Source organism: Polypterus senegalus, chromosome 1 (assembly GCF_016835505.1).
Source record: "Polypterus senegalus isolate Bchr_013 chromosome 1, ASM1683550v1, whole genome shotgun sequence".
Classification (NCBI taxonomy): Eukaryota; Metazoa; Chordata; class Cladistia; order Polypteriformes; family Polypteridae; genus Polypterus; species Polypterus senegalus.
In genome coordinates, this window is record NC_053154.1 from 91,577,709 (window position 1) to 91,602,531 (window position 24,823).

The window sequence follows — 24,823 nt, forward strand, 5'->3', positions numbered from 1 at the left end:
CAAACACACTAACCAGGTTTCCATCCAAGGAGTTTTTGCGAAAAAATATTTAGCGCTTCAAATTTTAGCTGATGGAAATGCTAATTATCGATAAAATGTTGTACATGTCGACATAATATTTTTCCGTTTAACTTTAAGCGCATAAATTCCATATCGATACTTCAGATGTTGCAAAAACTACATTGGAAACACTTTTTGTCGGAAAGAAAGGGCTTTAACGCAAATAAATGTGTCATATGATACATTTTCATCACGTGCAATCAAAACGAGAATAGCGGAGCGGTCTGATGAAAAAACTCGTTATTTCTCGTGATGAGCCAATGCAGTAGGGGATAGGCTGGGTCTCCTGTTACTAAAAGGGGTACCTGAACTCCCTCCACATCAACTGTAGCCTGGGGGTGTTTCTCAGGATGTCTAAATAATACAAAAACCGCAAATGTAATTTACTTTGCCAGTCAAAATATTTAATAAACCGTATGTTTCATTATTTAAACATTTTTTTCTTTTTATTAAATGGCAGATGTTTTAGCATATATGAGAAATTCTCTCATTAATATTAACTTTAGTTTTTTTTGATTAGACGTCGTTATTTTGTATTAATTCAAATTTAAGTTTTAATTAAAAACCTTAAGGGAACCAGGTTACAGTACTAATTCAGTTGTTATCGCACTGAGAAGGGATGTTGAAAGGTAGGCTCACCTGTACAGATCCGATGCTGCAAACACAGCTGCATCATGGGCACTTCAGGAGTGCCAGCGCCAAATGTCTCGTATCATGCACCTGTCATCAACAAGGGCCTGGAGGAACAATAGATGGCCACCCTTTGCGATTAATGTAATCGCGGTAGCCTTCTGTCGGGGAAGAATAGGCACATCGTGCCATCAGCGCACCGTAAATCTGTGGCACAAGATGCCAAGGAATTGCGGTATACAATTTCATTGGCCTCTGCTACAGTCGGAAGTCTGATATAACGCCGCATTAAGTTTTCTTTAATAGCGGTGCACACAGCATATGCACATCGATGGACGGTGGTTTTACTAACCCGAAGTTTCTCCAACTACTCTATACTCGGTGCAGGTTGCCAGCTTGTAAAGGGTGATGGCAATCCGCTTTTGGGTTGGAACCGGTGGTCGGTGGCAACCTGTGATGGGCGCAACATCAGGACTGATGAATCCACACAACATCTCAAACGTCGGCCATGTCATTCTAAAATGTTGCAGCCAGAGATTTTCTGTAAAGTGTCTCTCCACCACCTCCTCCCAGAAGGTCTTATTCCGTCGTCTCTCCCATACCCGTGGGTTTCGTCGCACTGGGGTACTTTCTTCGAGCTCTAGGGCTATCGGACAAGCAACTGCTTCATTCTTCAGTCGTCTTCGGATATTATATATGTACAATTCCAATTATTTGTGAAACTGAAATAACAGTAAGCTGGCAAATTTCAAAAAAATGTCTGAATAATCTTTCCATTTCTTTGTTTCTTTGTTTAGTGGAGGGGGTGTAACGTGGAAAACAAAAGGTAGATAATTTTGCGACATACACAAAATTATGTATGGAAACTGCTCAACGGCAGATTTATTTTCGCGATACAACAAAACTTATGCGACAGTTCATTTTGGGGGGGATGACGTCATCACGCACACCATTTTATCGATAAAAATCCAGTTTGATGGAAATAGGCTGAAGACAGCAAATTTCGCACATTTGTTTTACGTATATTCTGTCTGTTGATAACAAAACATCGCAAAAAACTGGATGGAAACTTGGGTTATGTGTCACTCTGAGGCAACAAGTAAACAAATTGTAACTATTTATTTATAATTATGTACTCATCCAAACGTTTACTTTCAAAATTATTTTATCACACTAATCCTAGAAGCAATTTCTGTTTACCAAAAGACACGCAGAAATCATACATTTTGTACACTAGATTGGGGTTTTTCTGCTGTAGTTCACACATAATCTCTTGCCTTCAGTGCATTTTTATTTATTTTAGCTGCTGTTCTAGCTTTTTTCTTATGTTTCACATCTATTATAAACGAAGTACATGCCTTTTCATACCAGCTTCATCCATTGCTGTGTTATAAGGGCTTGGACAGTGTCTTTCCTGGTAGCCCTGGGTACAGTGTAGGAAATTGGCAGTCCTGAGCACAGAGCTAGGTATACAGACACATACAACTAAACCAGTGTTTCTCAGACACTTTTAGTTGCAGGCAGCAGTAACTGGGTCACGAGTACATGAGACTTGGTCACAGTAAAATCTGGCCAATCCCAGCCTCTGCCAGCGAAGAGATCAACAGAGCTGTGTGGGATTTTTTTTTTTTTTATCTTGTTTCTAATTGTACTCATTTCTGACTTCCTGGGGAGGTTAGAGGAGCAGTTAAAAATGGCATTAAAAATATTCAATTCCTTTGTTTGGGTGGGGTAAAATTATACTATGGACAAGCCACTAGCTGAAACGCCTTTTTTTTTTCTGTCGTGTGCTCATGACACATTGACATGAACAGTATGATGAAGTAACATTGGATCAAAGCAGGGCCCTCACATGAAACACCACTCACAGGTATGCTAGCTTAATATTGAAGAGCACTGCTCAGTGAACTAACATATGGAAAATGTGCAGCTGACAGTATCTGGGTATAGCAATTGTAAAAGATGATTCTTCATAGTTATACTAAAGGCATTAATTAAAATTATAAAGTGTGGCATTAAGTCATTTATGACACAGCTTATTCTCCACAGAGTGAAAACGGTAATCAGAATCTGACTCCGGCTTTATGTGTAGTGATGCATGAGGCTGAGCTGTCGCAGAAGAAATTTATGTTGTATATCCAGTCATTTACGCATAGCAGTGACATGTAATACGAATGGCCAGTCATAGACAACTATACATCATCATTAGAACTGGCTGAAACTCATCTCTCCAATGGTAATGAGCCTTTTACTGTATGTGTCTTAAAGTAGGTGAGATCTTTGATAAAACCAGATTCACTCAGTTATGATGTGCTGCTTGCCTTGGGATATACATGTGCAAATTGCCTGTTTTAATAATGAAAGAGTGCAGACAACATGAAAATGTATGATTTATTTGAAAGCGGACACCCTTGGGTGTGTAAATATACCATTATTGCTTTTGATTGACTTGTTGGTTTACTGCAGCGTACAGAAGCAACTTTGAAATATGGCAGGTATGACACTTTGTGCTTAAGTATTTAAAGGAGCATTGTTTATTCTGAAAACAATTACCCACAGTGCTCTTATATGAATGATTATAACAACTTAAGTTTAATCTGTTTGTTTACTCTTTCTGTTGTTCATGTTAAATCTTAATTTCCCATCCCTTGCACACAGTTTAATGGAAATTGATAGTTTTAATGTCAGAGGTTAATTTCAGAAGATTGTAGTCACATTTCACCCACCATATTGATCAATTGAAGAGTACCTGATTTTCTTTGTAAAATAAACATGATTATTTTTTAAAACAATTCTTCTTAGAGGAACATTTTTGCTACAGGCTATATTATTCTCACTACTGTTGAGACACTTTCCCTTGGTGTGGATTGGTGGTCCTCGTTAACAGCGATCCAAATGGTCATTTAGCTTACTTATGGTAGAAAATGGCCCTGTTGATTCTAATTGACTTCCAGGAGTATTCCTTCAGAGTGGGAGGGAAAATATTTACTTTTGTGGCCAGTTTTAATTTTAGTTTGTTGCATGATTTTCCAGGTACAGTATTGGTTTAACTGTTGTTAGTCATGATATTGTCAAATACTACAAAGACACTTAATGCATGTATAGATGTACTGTATTTGTCTCCCAGAAATGGATGCACAAACAAGCTTGAATTGAAACTTTAAGTGCTGTTTCCGGATGTGTTTTGATTTTTAACAATGTTATAAATTATTTTAATAAAGGTGTCTCACGCAACTGAGTGGAATGGTTGCTTTTTAATTTGATTTTAAAAAGAGGATTATGAGTTATATCAGTGAGCAATCTAGGTGTTCTTAAATTATGATTTTCAGTGGAACAAAATGTATGCATTAAAAGCTGTAGAACAGTATAACTAAAGACACAGTATTGGTAGATTGTGCTTAGGGTAAGACCAGTTACTAAGAACATCAATGACGATTACCGATATGTTATTACAGTTCTCTCTTAGCCCTGCATTTCCTGTGTCTATCAGTAAAACACAATGGCAAGTAGATGGAGTTACTGAAATAGAATGGAGGTTTGATTCCTTCACTTACAGTCAACTGCACATTACAAATTCACAATTAAATTCTAAACACAGTTCCATTGTATGCTATACTGTATCCACTGTAAGACAGACAACTTACCATCTTTGTTTAAAAACTGAGTCCAGTTGAATTTCTCCAATATTTTAAGATGAAGCTGGCCATAGTAGTTTTACGTATTCTTGTAATTAAAAATAGACCTGCATCTTGATATCACAATTTGCATCCTCTAGTATAGACACTAATACATTCTGAATAAATATTTATAATTTTCTATGAGAGAATGAGGCTTTTTAAAATCAACTATGAATATAACTGAAGTGGTTTAAAACTAATTTGTTATAGTAATACTTTTTAATTCTAGTTGTGATCCTTGCTGCTGTCTTTTGAAATTACTATTTAGTAGTAAGTAAACAATTTGAACAGTCTGACCCAGGATTAAACAAATGCACACATTTCCCTTGCATGTGCTACTTTGGTTTTTGTTTTTTTTAATGTAAATACAGTTTGGATTTGTGAACTCAAAGAAATGTGTAAGCACAAACATTAAAATGTGGCCTGGGATAAATGAAAGACTGCTATTTTGTTAGGTGCTTAAGTCACCAGTTAACCTACATCTAGATTTATCTACTTCAAGCCTAGCATATAACGACATGCAAACGATAGTTCTACAATGGCAAGCATTAAAAGGTACACATGAGCATCCTTCAAAAAAAAAAACCCAAGAAGAAAGAAAGAAAGCCAGAGGCTTAGAGAATAAAGCCGCAGGTGTGATGAGGAGGCAGCCAAAGCGCCCATTAGTAAGAAAATGAACCACTTCCAAGTTCACCTTGGGAAAAATCCCATGTTCTGCAAATGATGTTGTGCAGAAGGGAGTCGGCATTCAGGGAATTCAATATGTGTAGCTGGTTACTTGCTACTTAAACGTAGTGCTTGGCGGTATGACCAAAATTCTATATCATGGTATTTTTCAAAATCATACTGGTTTTACGGTATTCAACAGTATTTTTTTCCCCATGCATGAGTGGATGTTAACCACATTTTCCACTGCTATTACTGCAGTAGACTGGCTAAGAATAACCTATTCCACTGTCATGAGAATAGTACATTGTACAAAAAAACATTTTAATGTGCACACAAGTATTAATACAGGTTTGCATGGCCCAAAAAGTGATAGTTTTCAAGGGGGTGGCACTAATGAAGAGAAGTAATCACATCGCATGACCGTTGCAGTCAAAATATAGAACCTCTTTATTAAACAAATTTTGCAAACAACTTAAAGTATAATTTTTGACAACATATTTTCAACCATCCAAAGAAGCATTTAGACTTACTAAAATATCCAGAAGTGCTTGTCAAAAGTTGTTGCACTGAACATGTCTTAGAAAAGGAATAAATAGTAAATATTTTTTTAAACCAACTACACTTTCTGTTATTGTTAACAATCTCTGTCCACTGACAAGTTAGCTATATGGATTATAATGGCGTTGGTTATCTCGTACCACCGCTTGCTTTTTTTTTGTCATATCTAGTACCTCTAGCAAACACGTCTACAAGTGACGTCTCACTAAAGTGTCCTCTAGCTTTTTCAGTTTTACCTGAGGATGTGGAGGGTGCCAATCTTAGTTCCATACATTCATGGTACTTCAAAGCATGTTTGCAGCTAAGGTGATGCAGCAAATTGCTTGTGATACCGCCTCTGGTGACAACTTTAGCTGGACGGCATTTGCAGTAAATAGTTGTTTGGTCCACATCCAACCTTTTTAAAACCAAAATATCTGCAGACAACAGACATGGCTCCTTTTTCGGCAAAAGTTTTTCTGTGTCATCATGTTCAACTTTATCGTCTGCTACAGTTTCAGTTTCGGAATGTTCTCTGTTCATTTTCACCACGCAATACCTCCACTAACACATGTACTCCGTTGCATGCGTGTTTAGCGTTGTAGTAGTGAAAAAAGCCCCCCCAAACAGTTTCCTGCTGTGCCATGTTCCGAACATTGTTTAGGCTATTTAAACCGGTATTGCGGTATAAGAAAAATCCATATCATAAGAAAAATAATAAACTGTTTTTGGTATGAAACAGTATACATCCCAGCACTACTTAAACGATACAGTATAATGAACCACAACTCCACTCATCATCATCATCATCATCATCATCATCATTTCCTTTGCAGAAATGTTTTTGACTAAGCCAACTCAAGCACTCTGCAGTAACTTGATAAATAGTATTTTCAAAACCAGTAGCTCAAGCATTTCAAAGGGAAACGTAAGAGATTTAATGTACATTGATCATCCTAAACACACTGGCTTTTGTAAAAAGTGACATATAGTTTTTTTTCTACCTTTTATGCACTTATACACAATGTGGTATCATACACTTTCATCCACACTATTTTTGTTTAATAGAGCTGAATTAAAAAGTCCCAGAGAGTTGTAGAGGAGAAAAGTGTTTGTTTCTAATAATATAACATATAAGAGATAAGAGTATGACTTTGTCATGAAATTAAAATTGTTAAACAAAGAAATTTTGATTTTAATTAAATAATCGCAATATAGTTAGACTAAATGATTACTGTATTTGGGGTTGTGTTTGTCACAAAACATTCTGCATTTAGTAGAGATCCGGTTGATCGTCCTTTCTGTACTTCTTCACCGTGATCATCAAAGCTATTTCTTTGTAAGAGTAAACAAGTAAAGTCTGTACACATATTTACCCCCTCCACTCACTGGAAGAGGCAAGTGGGGGCAATACGATGCATCTCTCACTTGTATGCTCCTATTTTGCACTATATTGTCTCGGTTTTGACAAACTATTGTATTGTCATTGATACTGAACATGTATCCAAAATTAGAAGAAATACGCATCTTCAAAAGTGGGTTTAAAATCAGTTGCAAGATTTGACCCAGGCAAACAAACAGACAGAGGAGTCAAGTTAAATAAATTTTTTTAATAATAATAAGAATAATAAAAACTAAGTCAAAATTCAACAAATGGATATTTTGTGTAAATGGGAGTAGTTAACCTTTACAAACTTTTTCCAGTTAAAAGAGCAAATTTTTCACAATGTGCTCTCTGAATTCAAGCCATTTTTTAGAGTATAAAGAAAAAAGAGTTATCCATTCTGTACCCTTAGATTATTTTTTTTTGCATGCTCTTATTTTTATAAAGGCAGGAGTATGCTCCTTTGCAAACGAGTTTCTTTGGAACACTATGACTATAAAACATTACAGTAACTGATTCTGTTTAAAACAGATGCATGAACAAAAGGTACAAATCTAACACAACAATTGCGCTTTTATTCAAAAATATAACTGCAGAAACAAAAAGCCGCCTTAACATGCGACATTGACACCCATTTATTATGACTGCCTCTGTGGCGCAATAGAATCAACTGCCAACTGGGAATCAAAAGGTCGCGAGTTCGATCCTGCACCGCTTCGTTTTGAGAAGTAAACTGCTCTTAGTCTTACTATTTTAGAATAAAAACATACATTTGATTTCAGTCTGTAACAGCCGGTGTAATTTATGATACTTGTAAAGGTTAGCTTTGGTTTTTTTTTTTTTAGTCAGTTTTATTATCTAAGGACATGCTCAAAAAATACATGTGTAATGCCACAAAAAGTGCATGCAGACACGTCCGTGCCAAATAAATATCATTCGACGTTACTGTAGAAACGGAACAGACATGGAATGCGTGTGTTCCAAACAACAATCTATTATTTCCACTCTAAAACTCAATCAAGGCATGAGCTGGGAGAAGTTTGTGCACGTTCTAAGTCGGTGGGGGGATGGAATAGCCGGCTGCTTGCAGCCTGATTTTTATCAGCACATTTAGATGACAAAAGAAGCTGGTGGAGAGCTGTGAATGATTTTAAGAAGCGATTTAAGGTGGGATGGATTTACGAGTTTTTTCGTAGGCTGTGGTAATTTTAGTGTTAAGTATGTTGGTTGTAGCATCTCCCAAATAGCTCTCTTTTTGGGCTTTTCATATACAACCAACTCAAGGATTTACTGAGAATGATGTGAAAAGCAAAACCTACCAAAGCGACAGGTGATCATATGGACGGAACACAAGCAACAGCTGTCATTTCTGTTAGTAAAATAGTGATATGGGGTGATATGGCTGTTTAAAGTAAAAGCTGCAAGAGAGAAGAAGAGCAGTAACACTGGGCAGTAACCTGATTGCTAACACATTTCACTGACCTATTGTTTGAACATTTGCTATATACAACAGTTGTTTGTTAATGACCTGTGACTGGAGGTTCTTTACCTCATGTGACTTCATTAGATTAAAGGATTAGCCTAAATGGCTTTGCATTCTGAAATGTCTGGATTGGTTTGTCGTGTATGATTATTTTGCCAAGTGGATCTGTAATGTATTCTGTCTTTTATTCACCTAGGGATTTTGTTAAATGTAATTGCTTGCAAAGTAATTTATTGTAAAATTATAGACTATTGCTAGTTACTAAGGTTAGTTATTTTTGAGGGGAGCTGACATTGGTATTTTTTTAATTAGTTAAAGAAAATTTTCTAAAGATAATATTCAATTCTAAGTCGGTCCTATATGAGTATGAGTGAGTATGTGAAAGCACCACCATGTCCTATATTATTTTCCCGCTTTGCACACAGTACTGCAACCCTGAATTGGGTTATGTTGGTATGAGGATTTTAAGTTAAAATTTATGAGGATCAGTTTTACATAATTTAAATGCCTGTTGTTATAGTATAATGTTTTAAACTTATTTTTCAAACTGGAAAGAACTTTTTGAAGAATATTTATTGCCATGGTTAAGTAAGCAGGGAGTGTATATTTCATGTAAATCCTTTACAAAAGACAATATCGTATGAGCTGCTTTTCACATTACTCATGTCTCTCCTTAAGTGACTTAGTATGCTTATTGTCAGGTATTTTTAGGCTATTCTGAACACCTGAATTAGGCATTGTTAAATTTTCTGTACTTATGAATGAATATATTTTTCTGTCATTTTGAGACATGTAATGAGTGTGTGTCTGGTTGTGAATTCTCATTTCAGGTTTTTGTTTAGCTCTGTATTTTTTAATCAAGATATTCTAACATTTCATAGCTGTTTTTAACTATTATGAGAAAGTGAAATGTGCTATGAAATAACCTCGAAATTCATTAGAACTATCTTTTGGTAACCGTTCACCTTTTATTTTGCATTTTATGTATTACTTTCATGTTATTTATAAAAGTAGAAATTGATTGTTCGACTTTTAAGCAAAAAATGTGCATAATGCATAATTATAATATTGTATCATTCATTATGCAATATGCTTTGTCCATTTTTATTCTGAACACATTACTAACTTACTCTCTTCTTTTGAAAAAAAAAAAAAAAAAAAAAACTTGTTTTCTGATATCGATTTTAATAGAATTGCTTTTTAAATTAAAAAAAGAAAACAATAACTTGAACCTAAGATGTCCAACTTATTTAATATTAATCATTTTTGGCCCATATGACCAAAATATTCACTGTGATTGCTGTAACTACTGTATATTTATCCTTCTTTGAATGGCTGACTTGCAGAATTTAAAGTTATGGTAATTACATCTGTATTGCAACAGTTTATTTGTCTGTTTATTTTTATTTTATGAATAAGATGATCGTACCATTTGGACATGTGGTTCCAATGCCTTTGGCCAGCTGGGACTTCCACAGCATTTAGGAGAAAGCACACTCCCTTTGCCAATTAAGGTTTGTGTAGTTATTATTTCATAAAAATGTATAGTTTGTACTTTTTGTCATTTTGTTTACTGACTTTTGTTACATTACTAGACACTGAATGGGAAAGCTGTGGAAATTGCTGCTGGGCTGAGACATGCATTGGCAGTTACAGGTATGTCATGACTTCACTTTATCTTGTTTATGTTCACATGTGGCACACCTTGTCAGTGGGTGAAATGAGAAATATCATCACTTATTGCAAAGATGACAAATATGTATTTGTTGCTTATTATAAGTGTATGATGTGTTTCCTTTCTTTCTTCAAGCAGAAAAGGGGCTTGTTTTCCAGTGGGGTGTGGGCATGAAGTCTTTGGCAAATCGAGGGCTGCAGACACTTCCTGTTCCGGCATTCATGTCTGCAAGGGAACCATGTGAAGTTCCTGGTAAGTCACGTTGTCTTAATGTTATTGTGTAATAATCACCCCATAACTTACATCTCAGAAAACAAAAAGACTCATGTGTAAAGCAGAATGTTCAGATAAATGAGAATAGTAAACATATTTAGAATAGTCCATTTCAGATAATACAAACCAGGTCTTCTCAAGTTGCCTTTTTTTGTCTTGGCACTTTCTTTACTGATGTAAAGATATATTTCTCTTCTGTAATTACTACCAGGCAACATCCTCCTTAGTGAACCCTCCTTAGCAAAAGATAGTGAATAATATAGAAATAATAATATGTGTCTGTAGCTATTTGCCACAAAATTGCGATATCGCTGAAAGATTTCATACATGTATACTCAGCAAAAAAAGAAACGTCCTCTGACTTTCAACTGTTTTTACTTTCAGTAAACTTAATGTGTAAATATTTGTATGAACACTAAAAGAGTCAACACCATAAGACATAAACTAAAAATGTTTCACAATGTGTCCCTGAATGAAGGGAGGCTCAAAATCAAAAGTACCAGTCAGTATCTGGTGTGGCCACCAGCTGCTTGAAGTACTGCAGTGCATCTCCTCCTCATGGACTGGACCAGATTTGTCAGTTCTTGCTGTTAGATGTTACCCCACTCTTCCACCAAGGCACCTGCAAGTTCCTGGACATTTCTGGTGGGAATGGCCCTAGCCCTCACCCTGCGATCCAACAGGTCCCAGACGTGCTCAATTCCTTCGAAAATAAACACGAATCCGTCCATCACCCCTGGTGAGACAAAACCGTGACTCATCAGTGAAGAGCACTTTTTGCCACTCCTGTCTGGTCCAGCGAAGGTGGGTTTGTGCCCATAGGCGGCGTTGTTGCTGGTGATGTCTGGTAAGGACCTGCCTTACAACAGGCCTACAAGCCCTCAGTCCAGCCTCTCTCAGCCTATTGCGGACAGTCTGAGCACTGATGGAGAGATTGTGTGTTCCTGGTGTGACTCGGGCAGTTGTTGTGGCCATCCTGTACCTGTCACGCAGGTGTGATATTCGGATGTACCGATCCTGTGCAGGTGTTGTTACACGTGGTCTTCCACTGCGAGGATGATCAGCTGTCCTTCCTGTCTTCCTGTAGCGCTGTCTTAGGCGTCTCACAGTGCGGACATGGCAATTTATTGCCCTAGCCACATCAGCAGTCCTCATGCCTCCCTGCAGCATGCCTAATGCACGTTCACGCAGATGAGCAGGGACCCTGGGCATCTTTCTTTGGGTGTTTTTCACAGTCGGTAGACAAGTCTCTTTAGTGTCTTGCGTTTTTAGAACTGAGACCTTAAATGCCTACTTTCTGTAAGCTGTTAAGGTCTTAACGACCATTCCACAGGTGCATGTTAATTAATTGATTATGGTTAATTGAACATGCATGGAAAACATTGTTTAATCCCTTTACAATGAAGATCTGTAAAGTTATTTGGATTTTTAAAACATCATTGTTGAAATACACAGTCCTGAAAAAGGGACGTTTCTTTTTTTGCTGAGTATATATGGAGCAACAAAAAATGTTGATTGCCTACACTTCCTATTAACATAGGAAAAGTGGCACTTAAAAACCTATAGCTAGTAGTGAGCTTCAGTGCCTAAATATACTTTGTTTTGGTGCAACAGTATTTCATATTACGAAATGAATACCTCATGTGAATAAAGAGACCACTCTAAAGGAGTTGTAATGAGTCATCACTACAATATGTTTAAGTTATTTTAGCCTCAGAATAAAAAGATGATAATACATTTACACTGACATTACTTTAATAAAAAACACACACATATTCTTTTTCCTTGATTTTTCTGCTTTTTATAAATGCAGATCTCTAAAAGGAGCAACTGCAAAGTGCCTATCACCATTTTAATTTAAGAGAAAGACATATTGGAAAAAAATAAGTGGCTGATGACAACTTTTTGTGTATAGTGCTCATTTTTTTGCAAATATGTTTCTTTAAAGTTAGTGAAATTTTAAAAATGTCTAGAGATACAAATGAAAAGAAAATCTTTAATACTTCAAAAATATTTAGTTCAGAGAGACCACCACTTTTCTGTTTTCTTTTGCATTACTATGTTGTTCTACCACAGTCTTAAACATACAGTATTTTATGGTGTAAGTAGTGCAGAGACACGTCTTGCTAAATACACTGTAAAGCCATATTAACACTGCAGCTAAATGCAACTTCATTCTGATTTTTAACTCATGTCTGTTTTTTGACTGTCCAAATTAACTGCAAGTTATCCAAATTTCATATGAGTATGTACAGATATTTATTCTGATTGTCTACTACATGTACAAAATCAATTAAAAACAAATTTGTCAGTACTGTAATCTGGTATTGTTTCTAGTTTTTTCTAACTTTATTCTGCTTTCCTTCTGATCCTTTTATATTCTCTTTCGGTGTTTTGAACCCAGTGTAATCTATTTCTGTATCAAAATCTATTTTTGAATGTTATTTAAAGACTGAGAAAATATTTTTTTTTTTTTTTTTTTTTTCCCAAACATCATTTTGTTTTTACAGACGTTGCCATTTTTTTGGAGAGGTTGAAACAGTGCAACTATGGAAAATCACCTGAGCTTACAAATTAAAGCAAAACTCAGTTTTTGGTTTTTTATCTTTTCTGGATAAAATAATTTTTGCTTTTCTTTTTTGATGGCAATTTTGGATTTTTGGTTTTGAAATGAATTTTTAGTTTAAAAATTAGTGTGTTTCAAGTATGTTTTATCTTCTGATGGGTGATATTAAGTTTATGCTTGTCTTATTGAAGGCATAACAGTCAGGGACACACGTAACCTACAGCAACAGAACACCTTGATCATCATTTTCAGAGCAGGATGTCTATGAATTTGTCGGCTTGTGATGGCAAGAATGAGAAACAGAAAATGAAAAAAATGTTAGAAGTTAAAGCTAATCACATGTGGAAACCTTTCTCTGTACGTATTCTGATATGAAAGAAGCACATGTGTATGGTATCACCAGAAAATTGTGAGTGTACATGTGCAGAATGGGATACGGAGCAAAAATTGGACTTGACTTGAACAAAGCACCAATATATGCTGTGGCATTTTTTTCAGAAACACCAGGCACTCCAAAATAATTTGTAGTAGCGTCATGCATCCATTTCTTTTCTATCTTCTTTATACAGTATGGGGTTGAAAGGGGTGAAGGTATATCCTGTCACCTTGAGATTCAGAATAAAAGTCATCCCTGGAACACTGCACCAGTCATTCGCATGGTGTATCAAGCAGGGGCCGTTTGTTCCCTTGTTAGAATGAGTTCTTTTGTAATTGTGGCATGTTAGATAACCTGAATCTATATAGATATGATTTTAAAAGGCGATACCCCTCCCTTAGTGATACGCCGGTAAGAAATCACATAGGAGAAATAACTTGTCTTTCTTTAATGATGGTTTATGCTGCATAACAGACATAAGAAGCCAATGGCAAAATACCCAGTTAGGGAGTGGGGGCCCGATGTGTAAAGTCTGCCATTTTTGTCGCTGTGTTGGAAGGATTTTCCAGATCAGATGACGTTATCTCCCATCTGTCCGTCGGCTTCAAAGGTGTTCTGGGCAATTTTCCAAGGCTTTATACTCTTTCTTCATGTGCAGGCCCCCACTTAGGTGAATCATGCCATTCCAAACAAGGCAAAGAGGATTCAGTTTCATACTGACTTTGACACACAAAAATAGTATACAATGGCTCTCAGTGTGAGTGCCCATTTCGCAGTTGTCTCAAACTTGTCTTGTCTTAAATTGCTTGCCTAGGAGTTCTTATATGATGAACTCCTGTGTGGTAAATCTGGCTCTGTGTCAACTGTGCACATGAGTAGAAAAAGGCAGATTTATAAAATATATTTGCACAGTGACATGTTAAACTTACATACATTTATTACACAGGGCCGCACACCTACATTTGTATTTAATGGGCCACTTTAGATTTGCCCGACTACTTCATGTTTAAATAAATATGATGCATCTAGTTTGACATTCACATAATTTTCTTATGGACAATGTGCCTTTTCATTTGGGGCAGAAAACAGCTAGGAAGGGTTAGGCTTATCAGTATGTGCTGTCATTTGTTGGCTGTCACCAATATGATATTTCTGTATGGTCCCTCCATTGTTACCATACAATACAAATTATCATCAAAACTGCCTTGTATTCTGCTTTTCAAGGGTGATTATTTTGGGCTGGACAGAGACAAGTAAGAGCACACGTGAATGTGTGTCTAATCTACTTTGGCTCAGTGCTGAGCTTACCTGAACGTGAGAAGGGATTGGAAATGTGTCCTACAATGCACTTTCAGAAATTGCACCTGCACTGCTAAACCTAATTCTTAAAGTAATTCTATTAAGCAAGTTTTCACTACCCAGTAATACTTTAAGATGTAGATATTCATGAGTAAAAAAAGCTGACTCCAAACCAAAACCAGATTATTTATGTTTTACCATACTTACTTTTTTTTTTAATTTGTACTGCCTAACATCATTTTTTACCTCAATCTGAAAGAAGTACCTGTTAAAGTGGAAACATGTTTAGGAGAATATGATTTTTTGTCGAAGCTATAGCATGCTGATTTAGGGCTAAATTGTATAATATGTGTTTCTTATTGAGATTATAGTTTTCATAATTTTTAAACATTTTCTTTTTATTTCATTGTAACATATTGGGCAAATAATGAGAATCTGGGAATTGTATGCAAAAAACATTCAGCTTTGTTTTGATTTCTATTTAAAGGATTCGGGCATGTGAAAGTGAAGCATGTCTCTGCTGGTGCCTACCACTCAGCCTGCATTACTGGTAAGCAACTAACCCTTATTGGTCTGCTTTCAACCCATAAAATGTTTCTCTATTACAGTACCTAAATTAAACTTTTATAACAAATCAGTATGCATCAAAAGCTCAATTATTTTAACATCATGCGATTGTTTTGTCCAGTCTTGGGTGTCCATGCTTTTTGCCAGCAAGCTGTATATTCATTTTATTTATTTAGTACCTCAGAAATGTCATTTTTGTGTTAACTGGATAAACAGAGCGGCAAGGAATATAAAATGTTGTAGGAAGATAAGACAGACAAAAAGGGTGTGATGTTGCTTTAAAAAAACAAAAAAAAAAACTTGAGCAGCTGGTGAGTGTTGGCACTAAGAAGTCACACTGGAGACATAAAGTATGCCATAGGTATGACTGCACCACACTAGTGCAATATTAAGAGCATTATTGGGGCTAGAAATAACACTTCTTTTAAACTGTAGTTTGTGTTATTCTCACCAATTGTGGAAATACCTAGTATGTTGCATCTTCTTGGTCAGTGGAGTTGCTAGGTTTTTGTCCTGCAGTGTGTAAAATACTGTTTACATTCTATCTTATTCCATCGTGCTGTGACCAGAATGATGACATATTTGGGCATCACCACTATCTTATAACACCAGGGAAGACCTAGTAACTCCAAAAATTAAAAAAAAAAAACTCAGTTTTGAAAAAAATGGGAGTTACTAGGTTTTTCCATTGCATGTGAGTATTAGAGCAACAACCAGCCTCATCAGAAGGCATGATTTTTTTTCTTTTTTTAACTAAAACTCCAAAGTTTAAATTATTTAGGTACTAAATGTAAGCTGTGGGAGCGATTATAAAATTATTTGCAATTATGGCCAGATGAGAGGAAAAAAGGGATTAAGATGCTGTGAAGATAAATGTGTTTTATCAATTATACTACAGAATAGCTCCAGAATACACCTTCTAGTGCTACTTTGACATGTCTTTACTGGTGAACCTGAGCTCATTTGGTATTTTGGGTGTTTTTTTATTATATTTAATGATTAGTCATCTCCGTGACTCAGCTATGGGGTATCAGACCCAGATTTGTGCCCAAGTGGTGCACCGTTTCACAGATTCCCCCACACCCCCAAAATCCACAGGCACCACAATGTTGTTTCCATACCCTCCAGGGTGTTCTTGTTGGCTGTTCTGCAATGCAGTCATTTTACTCCAGTTAGTTTGAGAGTTTGGTGTAATGGTTGGCCCGCAAAACCCAGGCACCCAACTTCAACTAGGTGGGTGGGTTTCCACATGCTCCCATCTTTTCCTTTCACTTTGTTTATATATACCGGCCATCTTGCTACAGTGTTCTTTCTCTTCCTCTGCTCACATTTAATCCTAAATCAGTTGATGCTTCTCCTTTCTACTAACTTTAATGTAACATGGTTTGGAATAACAGCCCAGTCCTTACTACCCCACCACTACAGTTCCCACCAAGATACTGTGCCGCAGCTGTGTCTCTGCTCTGTCGACAGGTTCTTTTGCCTGCTACTTCCTTCCGGTCTATACAAAGACTCCTGCTAAAGTGACTTTAATGTCAGAGGTTTCATGGTACAACATAACCTCTAGAGGAACTGACTGATGGCCTTCTCAATTGCCTCCATCGTTGTCATTGTCATAGACAAGAAGGGGCCAGAGGGGTAAGACTCCATGTTGGTACATCCAGACCAATCCAGAATTTTCCTAGAAGTCCCAGTTTGTCAATCACAGTCAGCCAGGTTGTCAGTTTGCAATTTGGTTTGTTGCATTGTATCTGAGTCCTTCAAGGAACAGTTTACCTAGGCTTTTGACCATTTTTTTTGTCACTGTTTGAATCTGGGTCCCTCCCAAGGTAAAGTGGAATTGGTTGTCCACTCTTCCCTTTTATCAGAACCTGATTTTAAACTCATCCTTGTCAATGAGATGGGTTGTTCAAGCTGTTTCAGGAGTCCTCTGTATGCAGGTATACAGTAGATCTTGCTGTCACCGTTAGATCATCCCACAGATGTTCTGCTGAGTACCAGTTCTAGACATGGGGCTTCTACATTCCATTTCTGTTGACTTGACAATTTTCATGGCCAATTAAAAAAGTGACAACAAGATTGTGCAGCCAGTAATTAAGCCTTTTTTTAGCTCATACCAGGGAAATGTTAACGACCATGAACAGACCCTTAAACGAAATATGCTATAATAGTCAGGAGTGAGATTTTGTGTCATCTCTGGAGGATAATGTCATGTCAGTGTTGTTTCAACAAGCTTGTGTGGGATAGATCCATAGGCACTGGTTAGATCTAGCCAGAGGATGTCCTCTGTTTTCCCTTGCCTCCCAGATCAGCTGGGTCACTAATGCTGTGTTCTAGGCATCAAGGTGCTCCTGAGATTTCCCCCTTCTGTACTGAGTTGTCTATACAGTATATGCATTCTTCAAAAAGCTTATTTATATGTTGTGCCACAATCTTGAAGAAAATCTTCCCTTTGATCCTGAGTAGCGAAATTTAAAGGCACTGGGTCTCATTCATGAAACATGAGCAGAACAAATTTGTTTGTAAAGCATTCATGAAACATGAGCAGAACAAATTTGTTTGTAAAGCATTCGTAGTGGGGAAATCTGTTATTTACCAATGTTTCAGTAAGGACCGATTGTTCGTAAGAACAAGCGGATCCTACGCATACTCAGAACCAAGTGTAGTTAGTATGTAAATAATAAAAAAATAAATAAAAAAAGCATAATAAATGAATGCAATTTGCACAAAAGAAATTTTAAATGAATGCAATATAATACTGTATAAATATGCACATTCAATAAAATCTCTGTAAAATTAGCTACTACACTGTAAAAAAATTTGACTGTAAATTTACAGTAAATTAATGGCTACTATTTGCATTACTTTTACAGTATTTTACTGTATCATATTGCAGTATATTACAATAAAATTACCATACCACACAGTGACTTCACAGTAAACTGGGCAAAAAAAAATTACTGTGATGTAGCAGTATGTTGCTGTTGAAACACAGTAATTAACCATTTCCAATTTACGTTAATCCCTCCTCAAACTGCCACCTTATCGTGGTGGAGGGGTTGTCCCAGTGATCCTAGGAGCTCTGTTGTCCGGGGCTTTATGCCCCTGTTAGGGCCACCCAAGGCAATCTGGAGCCAGGCCTGGAGGTGGGGCTTGATGGCGAGCGCCTGGTGGCCAGGCCTGCATCCATGGGGCTCGGCTGGGCACAGCCCAAAGAGGCAATGTGGGTCCCCCTTCCCATGGGCTTACCACCTATGGGAGGGGCCAAGGAGGTCGGGCGCAGTGTGAGTTGGGTGGTGGCCGAAGGCGGGGACCTTGGTGATCCGATCCTCGGCTACAGAGGCTAGCTCTTGGGACATGGAATGTGACCGCTCTGAAGGGGAAGGAGCCTGAGCTAGTGCATGAGGTCGAGAGGTTCTGGCTAGATATAGTCGGGCTCACCTTGACGCACGGCTTGGACTTTGGAACCAGTCGCCTTGAGAGGGGCTGGGCTCTCTACCACTCTGGAGTTGCCCCCGGTGAGAGGCGCCAAGCGGGTATGGGAATACTTATTGCCCTCCCGACTTGGAGCCTGTTCATTGGGGTTTACCCCAGTGGACGAGAGGGTGGCCTCCCTCCGCCTTCGGGTGGGGGGACAGGTCCTAACTATTGTTTGTGCGTATACGCCGAACAGCAGTTCGGACTTCCCACCCTTTTTGGAGGCTCTGGAGGGGGTGCTAGAGGGCATACCTTCTGGGGACTCCCTCGTTTTGCTGGGAGACTTCAGTGCTCATGTGGGCATTGACAGTGAGACCTGGAAGGGCGTGATTGGGAGGAATAGCCCCCCCCCGATCTGAACCCGAGTAGTGTTTTGTTATTGGGCTTCTGTGCTCGTCACGGATTGTCCATAACGAACACCATGTTCAAGCATAGGGGTGTTCATATGTGAACTTGGCACCAGGACACGGCAGGCCTCAGTTCGATGTTCAACTTTGTGGTCATGTTGTCGGACTTGCTGCCACATGTCTTGGATACTCAGGTGAAGAGAGGGGCGGAGCTGTCAACTGATCACCACCTGGTGGTGAGTAGGCTTCGATTGTGGGTGAGGATGCTGGTCAGGCCTGGTAGGCCAAAACATCATGTGAGGGTCTGCTGGGAACGTCTGGCAGAGTCCCCTGTCAGAAGCAGCTTCAACTCCCACCTCCAGCAGAACTTTGACTTCGTCCCAAGGGAGGTGGGGGACATTGAGTCTGAATGGGCCATGTTCCATACCCCCATTGTTGAGGCAGCTGACCGGATCTGTGGTAGTAAGGTGGTCGGTGCCTGTCGTGGCGGCAATCCCCGAACCCGTTGGTGGACACCGGTGAAGAGGGATTCTGTTAAGCTGAAGAAGGAGTCCTACAGGACCCTTTTGTCCTGTGAGACTCTGGAGGCAGCTAATAGGTACAGGCAGGCCAGACTGAATGCGGCTTTGGTGGTTGCTGAGGCAAATACTCGGGCGTGGAACGAGTTTGGGGAGGCCATGGAGAACGACTTTCGGACGGCTTTGAGGAGATTCTGGTTCGCCATCCCACTGTATATTGTGGGGATGGGGCGCTGCTGACCTCGACTCGGGACGTTGTGGGTCAGTGGGGGGAGTACTTTGAAGACCTCCTCAATCCCATTAACATGCCTTCCAATGAGGAAGCAGAGCCTGGGGACTTGGAGGTGGGCTTCCCATCTCTGGGACTGAGGTCACCGAGGTGGTCAATAAAACTCCTTGGTGGCAGGGCCCCCGGGGGTGGATGAGATACGCCCGGAGTTCCTCAAGGCTGTGAATGTTGTAGGACTGTCTTGGTTGATATGTCTCTGCAACATCGCATGGACATTGGGGACAGTGCCTCTGGATTGGTAGACCGGGGTGGTGGTCCCTGTCTTTAAGAAGGGAGACTGGAGGGTGTGTTTCAACAACAGAGGGATCACACTCCTCAGCCTCCCTGGAAAAGTCTATTCGGGGGTCCTGGAGAGGAGGGCCCATAGGATAGTCGAACCTCGGATTCAGGAGGAACAATGTGGTTTTCATCCTGGTCGTGGAACAGTGGACCAACTCTACACCCTTAGCAGGGTCCTGGAGGGTGTATGGGAGTTTGCCCAACCAGTCTACATGTGTTTTGTTGACTTGGAAAAGGTGTTTGACCGTGTCCCTCTGGGAATCCTTATGTGCTCCGGGAGTATGGGGTACCGGACCCCCTGATAAGGGCTGTTCGGTCCCTGTACAACCAGTGTCAGAGCTTGGTCCACATTGCCAGCAGTAAGTCGAACCCATTTCCAGTGAGAGTTGGTCTCGTCCAGGGCTGCCCTTTGTCACTGATTCTGTTCATAACTTTTATGGACAGAATTTCTAGGTGCAGCCAGGGCATTGAGGGGGTCCGGTTTGGTGGACTCAGGATTGGGTCACTGCTTTTTGCAGATGATGTTGTCCTGTTTGCTTCATCAGGCCATGATCTTCAGCTCTCTCTGGATCGGTTTGCAGCTGAGTGTGAAGCGGCGGGGATGGGAATCAACACCTCCAAATCCGAGACCATGGTCCTCAGCCGGAAAAGGATGGAGTGCCTTCTCAGGGTTGGGTGTGTGATCCTGACCCAAGTGGAGGAGTTCAAGTATCTCGGGGTCTTGTTCATGAGTGAGAGAAGAATGGAGCGTGAGATGGACAGGCGGATCGGTGCGGCATCCATAGTGATGCGGGCTCTGCATCGGTCTGTTGTGGTGAAAAAGGAGCTGAGCCGTAAGGCAAAGCTCTCAGTTTACCAGTCGATCTATGTTCCAACCCTCACCTATAGTCATGAGCTATGGGTAGTGACCGAAAGAACGAGATCGCAAATACAAGCGGCTGAAATGAGTTTCTTCCGCAGGGTGTCTGGGCTTACCCTTAAGGATAGGGTGAGAAGCTCAATCATCCGGAAGGGGCTCAGAATGGAGCCGCTGCTCCTCTGCATCGAGAGGAGTCAGATGAGGTGACTCGAGCATCTGATCAGTATGCCTCCTGGATGTCTCTCTGGTGAGGTTTTCTGGGCACTTCCAGCCAGGAGGAGGCCCCGGGGAATACCCAGGACATGCTGGATAAATTATGTCTCCCGGCTGGCCTGGGAACGCCTCGGGATTCCCCCTGAAGAGCTAGAAGAAGTGGCCGGGGAGAGGGAAGTCTGGACATCTCTGCTCAAGGTGCTGCACCCACGCCCCGATCTCGGATAAGCGAAAGAGGATTGATGGATGGATGGAATTTAAATTAATCCAGTTTATTTTTACATACCAACTGTAAAAGTAATGCAACTCAGTAGCCAGTAATTTATTGTAAATTTACAGTTGCAATAACAATATTAAATACTGCAAAGGACATTAAAACAACTTGATGTAAATTGGGGGAAATTAGGTGAATAGCATTGGCAATCAAGGTTGAGTTTTGAAGGTCCCTAAAGTCCCCTTGTCCACCTCACTAGTTGTTCACTTTTTCTTTGCGTTTGTGGTTTTCTGTTTGAGTTAAAACCTTTTGATGTTTGTACAAAATATGTTTCCATCAGTGTCCCTGTAGTCTGGATTTGATTTTTATCAGTGATTTTACAACACATATAAACTTCAAATTATTGAAAAATGAATAAAGTTAAAAATAAAAACAAAAACTATCTATTTTACATATTTATTCAGCAGTCTTTCCTCAAAAGTAAACACACACAATACCTCAAGTACACACTTTTAAGTTCAATAAAAATTTTAACAGGCAGTTCAACCTTTTTTTAAAAATTGCACAAATAAAAAGACCTAAACCTCACATACAATTAGTATATGTACAATAAACAAAAACACATTTTTTACTGTATATCTTATATCATCTTAAGTTAACAACTTGCCACATACCACAGTGCCCACAGTTATTATGTGCGGTAGAGGAGTAGTAGTCAACACTGTACTATTTGTAACTATATGCTACTTTCTCCAGATAGATTTGAAAGGGTGAAGTGCAGAAAATCAATCAATAATTCTGAAATCCTGTCTCCTTTTAAAAAGTATATTTTAAGAAATTAAATTAAAGACATTGAACTTCAGTGTCTAATATTTAAACAAAAATATTAAAAAACAAAAATGTAACTACAAAGCAGTGTAACATTTTTAAAGACAGCAAGATAAAGGCAAAACAGGCGATAACAACATTCTAAATCTATTTTGAGCTATTAGGAGTCCTTTTAGAACATACTGTCTACATTGACATCCATTCAAAATCAACAAGTTTCCTCAGAAGTGTACAAACTTGTTGGCTGATGTGTTCATGTTTCTTTTTTGATTTTGAGCCTGACTCTGAGTTAATACCCAAAAAACACCTGTAAACAAAATATATTAAATGCTGTTCCTTTCTACAGAATACTAAAGCCTAACACTCCTCCTATAAAGCCACACATGATTTATCTGCCATTTTAACAATGTTGTGGTGATTTACTAGTCTCACTATTACCCATGCTTCTTTAAAAGGACAAGTGTTATCTGCAATGTTTGTGTGTTAGTTTACTTTTGGATAAACTCCAATGTGGATGAGGCATCTTAAGGATACTGCAAGTTAAAGTTGTAATAACTTAAATAGCAGCAATACCATTGATGAAGTCACGATGTGGTACCATGACCGCTTGTCCTTGATTGACAACATCCAGGCTTTAGGCTTCATCATGTCATCTGAAATAAACAAAGATATTCATCATGTACTTAAGCAAAGAAGTGGAATTCTTAATGAACAACAGTGTGAAAGGAATGGGGTTGCTAACACAGGGTCTTAGATTACAACTATTAAAGTAATAGAAAGAATTACAGTGTATCTATACTAATAAAAGGCAAAGCCCTCACTGACTGACTGACTGACTGACTGACTGACTCACTCACTCACTCACTCATCACTAATTCTCCAACTTCCCATGTAGATAGAAGGCTGAAATTTTGCAGGCTCATTCGTTACAGCTTACTTACAAAAGTTAAGCAGGTTTCATTTCGAAATTCTACGCGTAATGGTCAAAACGGTTGACAACATCCGCCATGTTAAACTTTCTTATTTATGGCCTCCTCGTCATGAAATTTGGTTGCCAGCTTCCCTGCGCTAACCGAAAAACCGATGTACGTACTGTGGAAGACTGCCGGCTTCCCAGGCCGGTCCGCACCCCCAGGCCGACAGGAGGAGCTCTCCCGACAGCGGGATCGTGCCCCGAGGTCCAGCAGGGCCTTATGGACTCTGTGGTGTTTATACACAGCCCTGCTGGATACCTTGGGGGCCACCAGGAGTCGCTGTGGGGGGACTTATGGGCTCTGTGGTGCCTTATGACCCGGGAGTACGTCACGGTCACGTGACAGGAAGGTATGGCGTGCTCCCGGGTTGAAGTAATAGACTGATTGCCCTGACCCGGAAGGAATAACAGACTGCTGGGACAGGAACACCTCCGGGTCGGGGCCTATAAAAGGACGGTGCCTCAGTCCAGACACTGAGCTGTGCTGGGTGGGAGAGGAGCAAAGTGTCTGGGAGAGGAGGAGAGGTTATTGTGTGTATTTGAAGAGATTTGTGAGGAGTGTGGAAGGTGCTTGGTGCACTGAAAGAAAATAAAAGAGTCTTGGACTGTTACCTGGTCTCCGGAGTTGTACCTGAGGGTTCAAGGGTGCACTACTGCCCCCTACCGCCACACTGGCGTAGTCGGCAGGATTCTCTGGCCGTCTGTTGGCAGAGGACCTGCATAAAAAACAAATTTTGTGTGGGCAGACAACCCTCGGTCGATTCCCCGTTTTTTCACGAAGGTGCACAACACCACCCGCTACCAAGAAAGCGGCAACGGTGCGTGCTATCCCGCTCTATAGGGCCATGGGAAAGAAAACTGGAAAAAAGGAGGTCAGTCCCAGCCGCCTGCAGGGCATGACGGACGCCGCGATGTCCTGGACCCTCCTGACCGGAGCGAGGAAGACAAAGCGCTGATACGGGCCAAACAAGCCCGGGCCGCGAAGGACCCGGGACACGGACAAATGCCGAGTGCATCGTACTCCTTAGACGGTCCGGGGTGCCGCATTCTGTTACGGAGGCGGCTGCAGGTAAACCGCCCGGCGTCCCGTCTTTGTTTTTATCCTGTTTTGCAGACGTCCGCCGGGAGGATTGCAGCGGCGTCTTGGATGACGGCCTCATGCCTCGGCAAAATGGCCGCGGCTCCCAGAAGGCAAGTCGCGGTGAAAGACGGCTAGAGACAGCCGCGGTTGGCGACAACAGACTGGTCACCCGCGGGGGATGTCGGGACGGTGGAGGAAACCCGGAGTCCGCCGGCGAGGCGGTCGTCCCCTAACGGGTCCGAGCCTCCTGGAAGGGGAGGGGAAGGCGGGCGAAGCGCCGCCGAAACAAAAAGCCACCGACAAAGAGGGACGGGTTGTGGCTGACGAGTCTGCCGCGTAAAGGAGAAGGCAGATCGCAGCCGGCTTGTAGTAGCCAGCCGTCCCTCTGAGGACTCCAACTCCCAGGAGCCTTTGCGCGACCCAGCGGAACACGTGCCTGGAGGCGACGTGCTCATTGGTTCCCGGCCGGAAGGTAAGCACAACGCGGAAGCGAAAATGCAGCCGGCCGTAGTAACTAACTGTTTGGACTTACGGGGTCTCGAGAAATAC

General features: G+C 40.1%; 1 protein-coding gene across 4 annotated transcripts in view; it reads left to right on the forward strand.

Moving 5' to 3' along the window:
* The window catches only part of sergef (secretion regulating guanine nucleotide exchange factor), a 392,241-nt gene that overhangs the window by 10,382 nt on the left and 357,036 nt on the right, over positions 1-24,823 (forward strand). For 3 of the 4 annotated variants that reach the window (XM_039753309.1, XM_039753335.1, XM_039753326.1), the window contains 4 exons: positions 9,860-9,954; positions 10,036-10,096; positions 10,251-10,367; positions 15,117-15,179. In XM_039753309.1, the coding sequence (XP_039609243.1) occupies positions 9,860-9,954; positions 10,036-10,096; positions 10,251-10,367; positions 15,117-15,179 (336 nt within the window). The remainder of the gene's footprint in view (positions 1-9,859; positions 9,955-10,035; positions 10,097-10,250; positions 10,368-15,116; positions 15,180-24,823) is intronic. The other variant, XM_039753318.1, reaches the window with a different exon arrangement.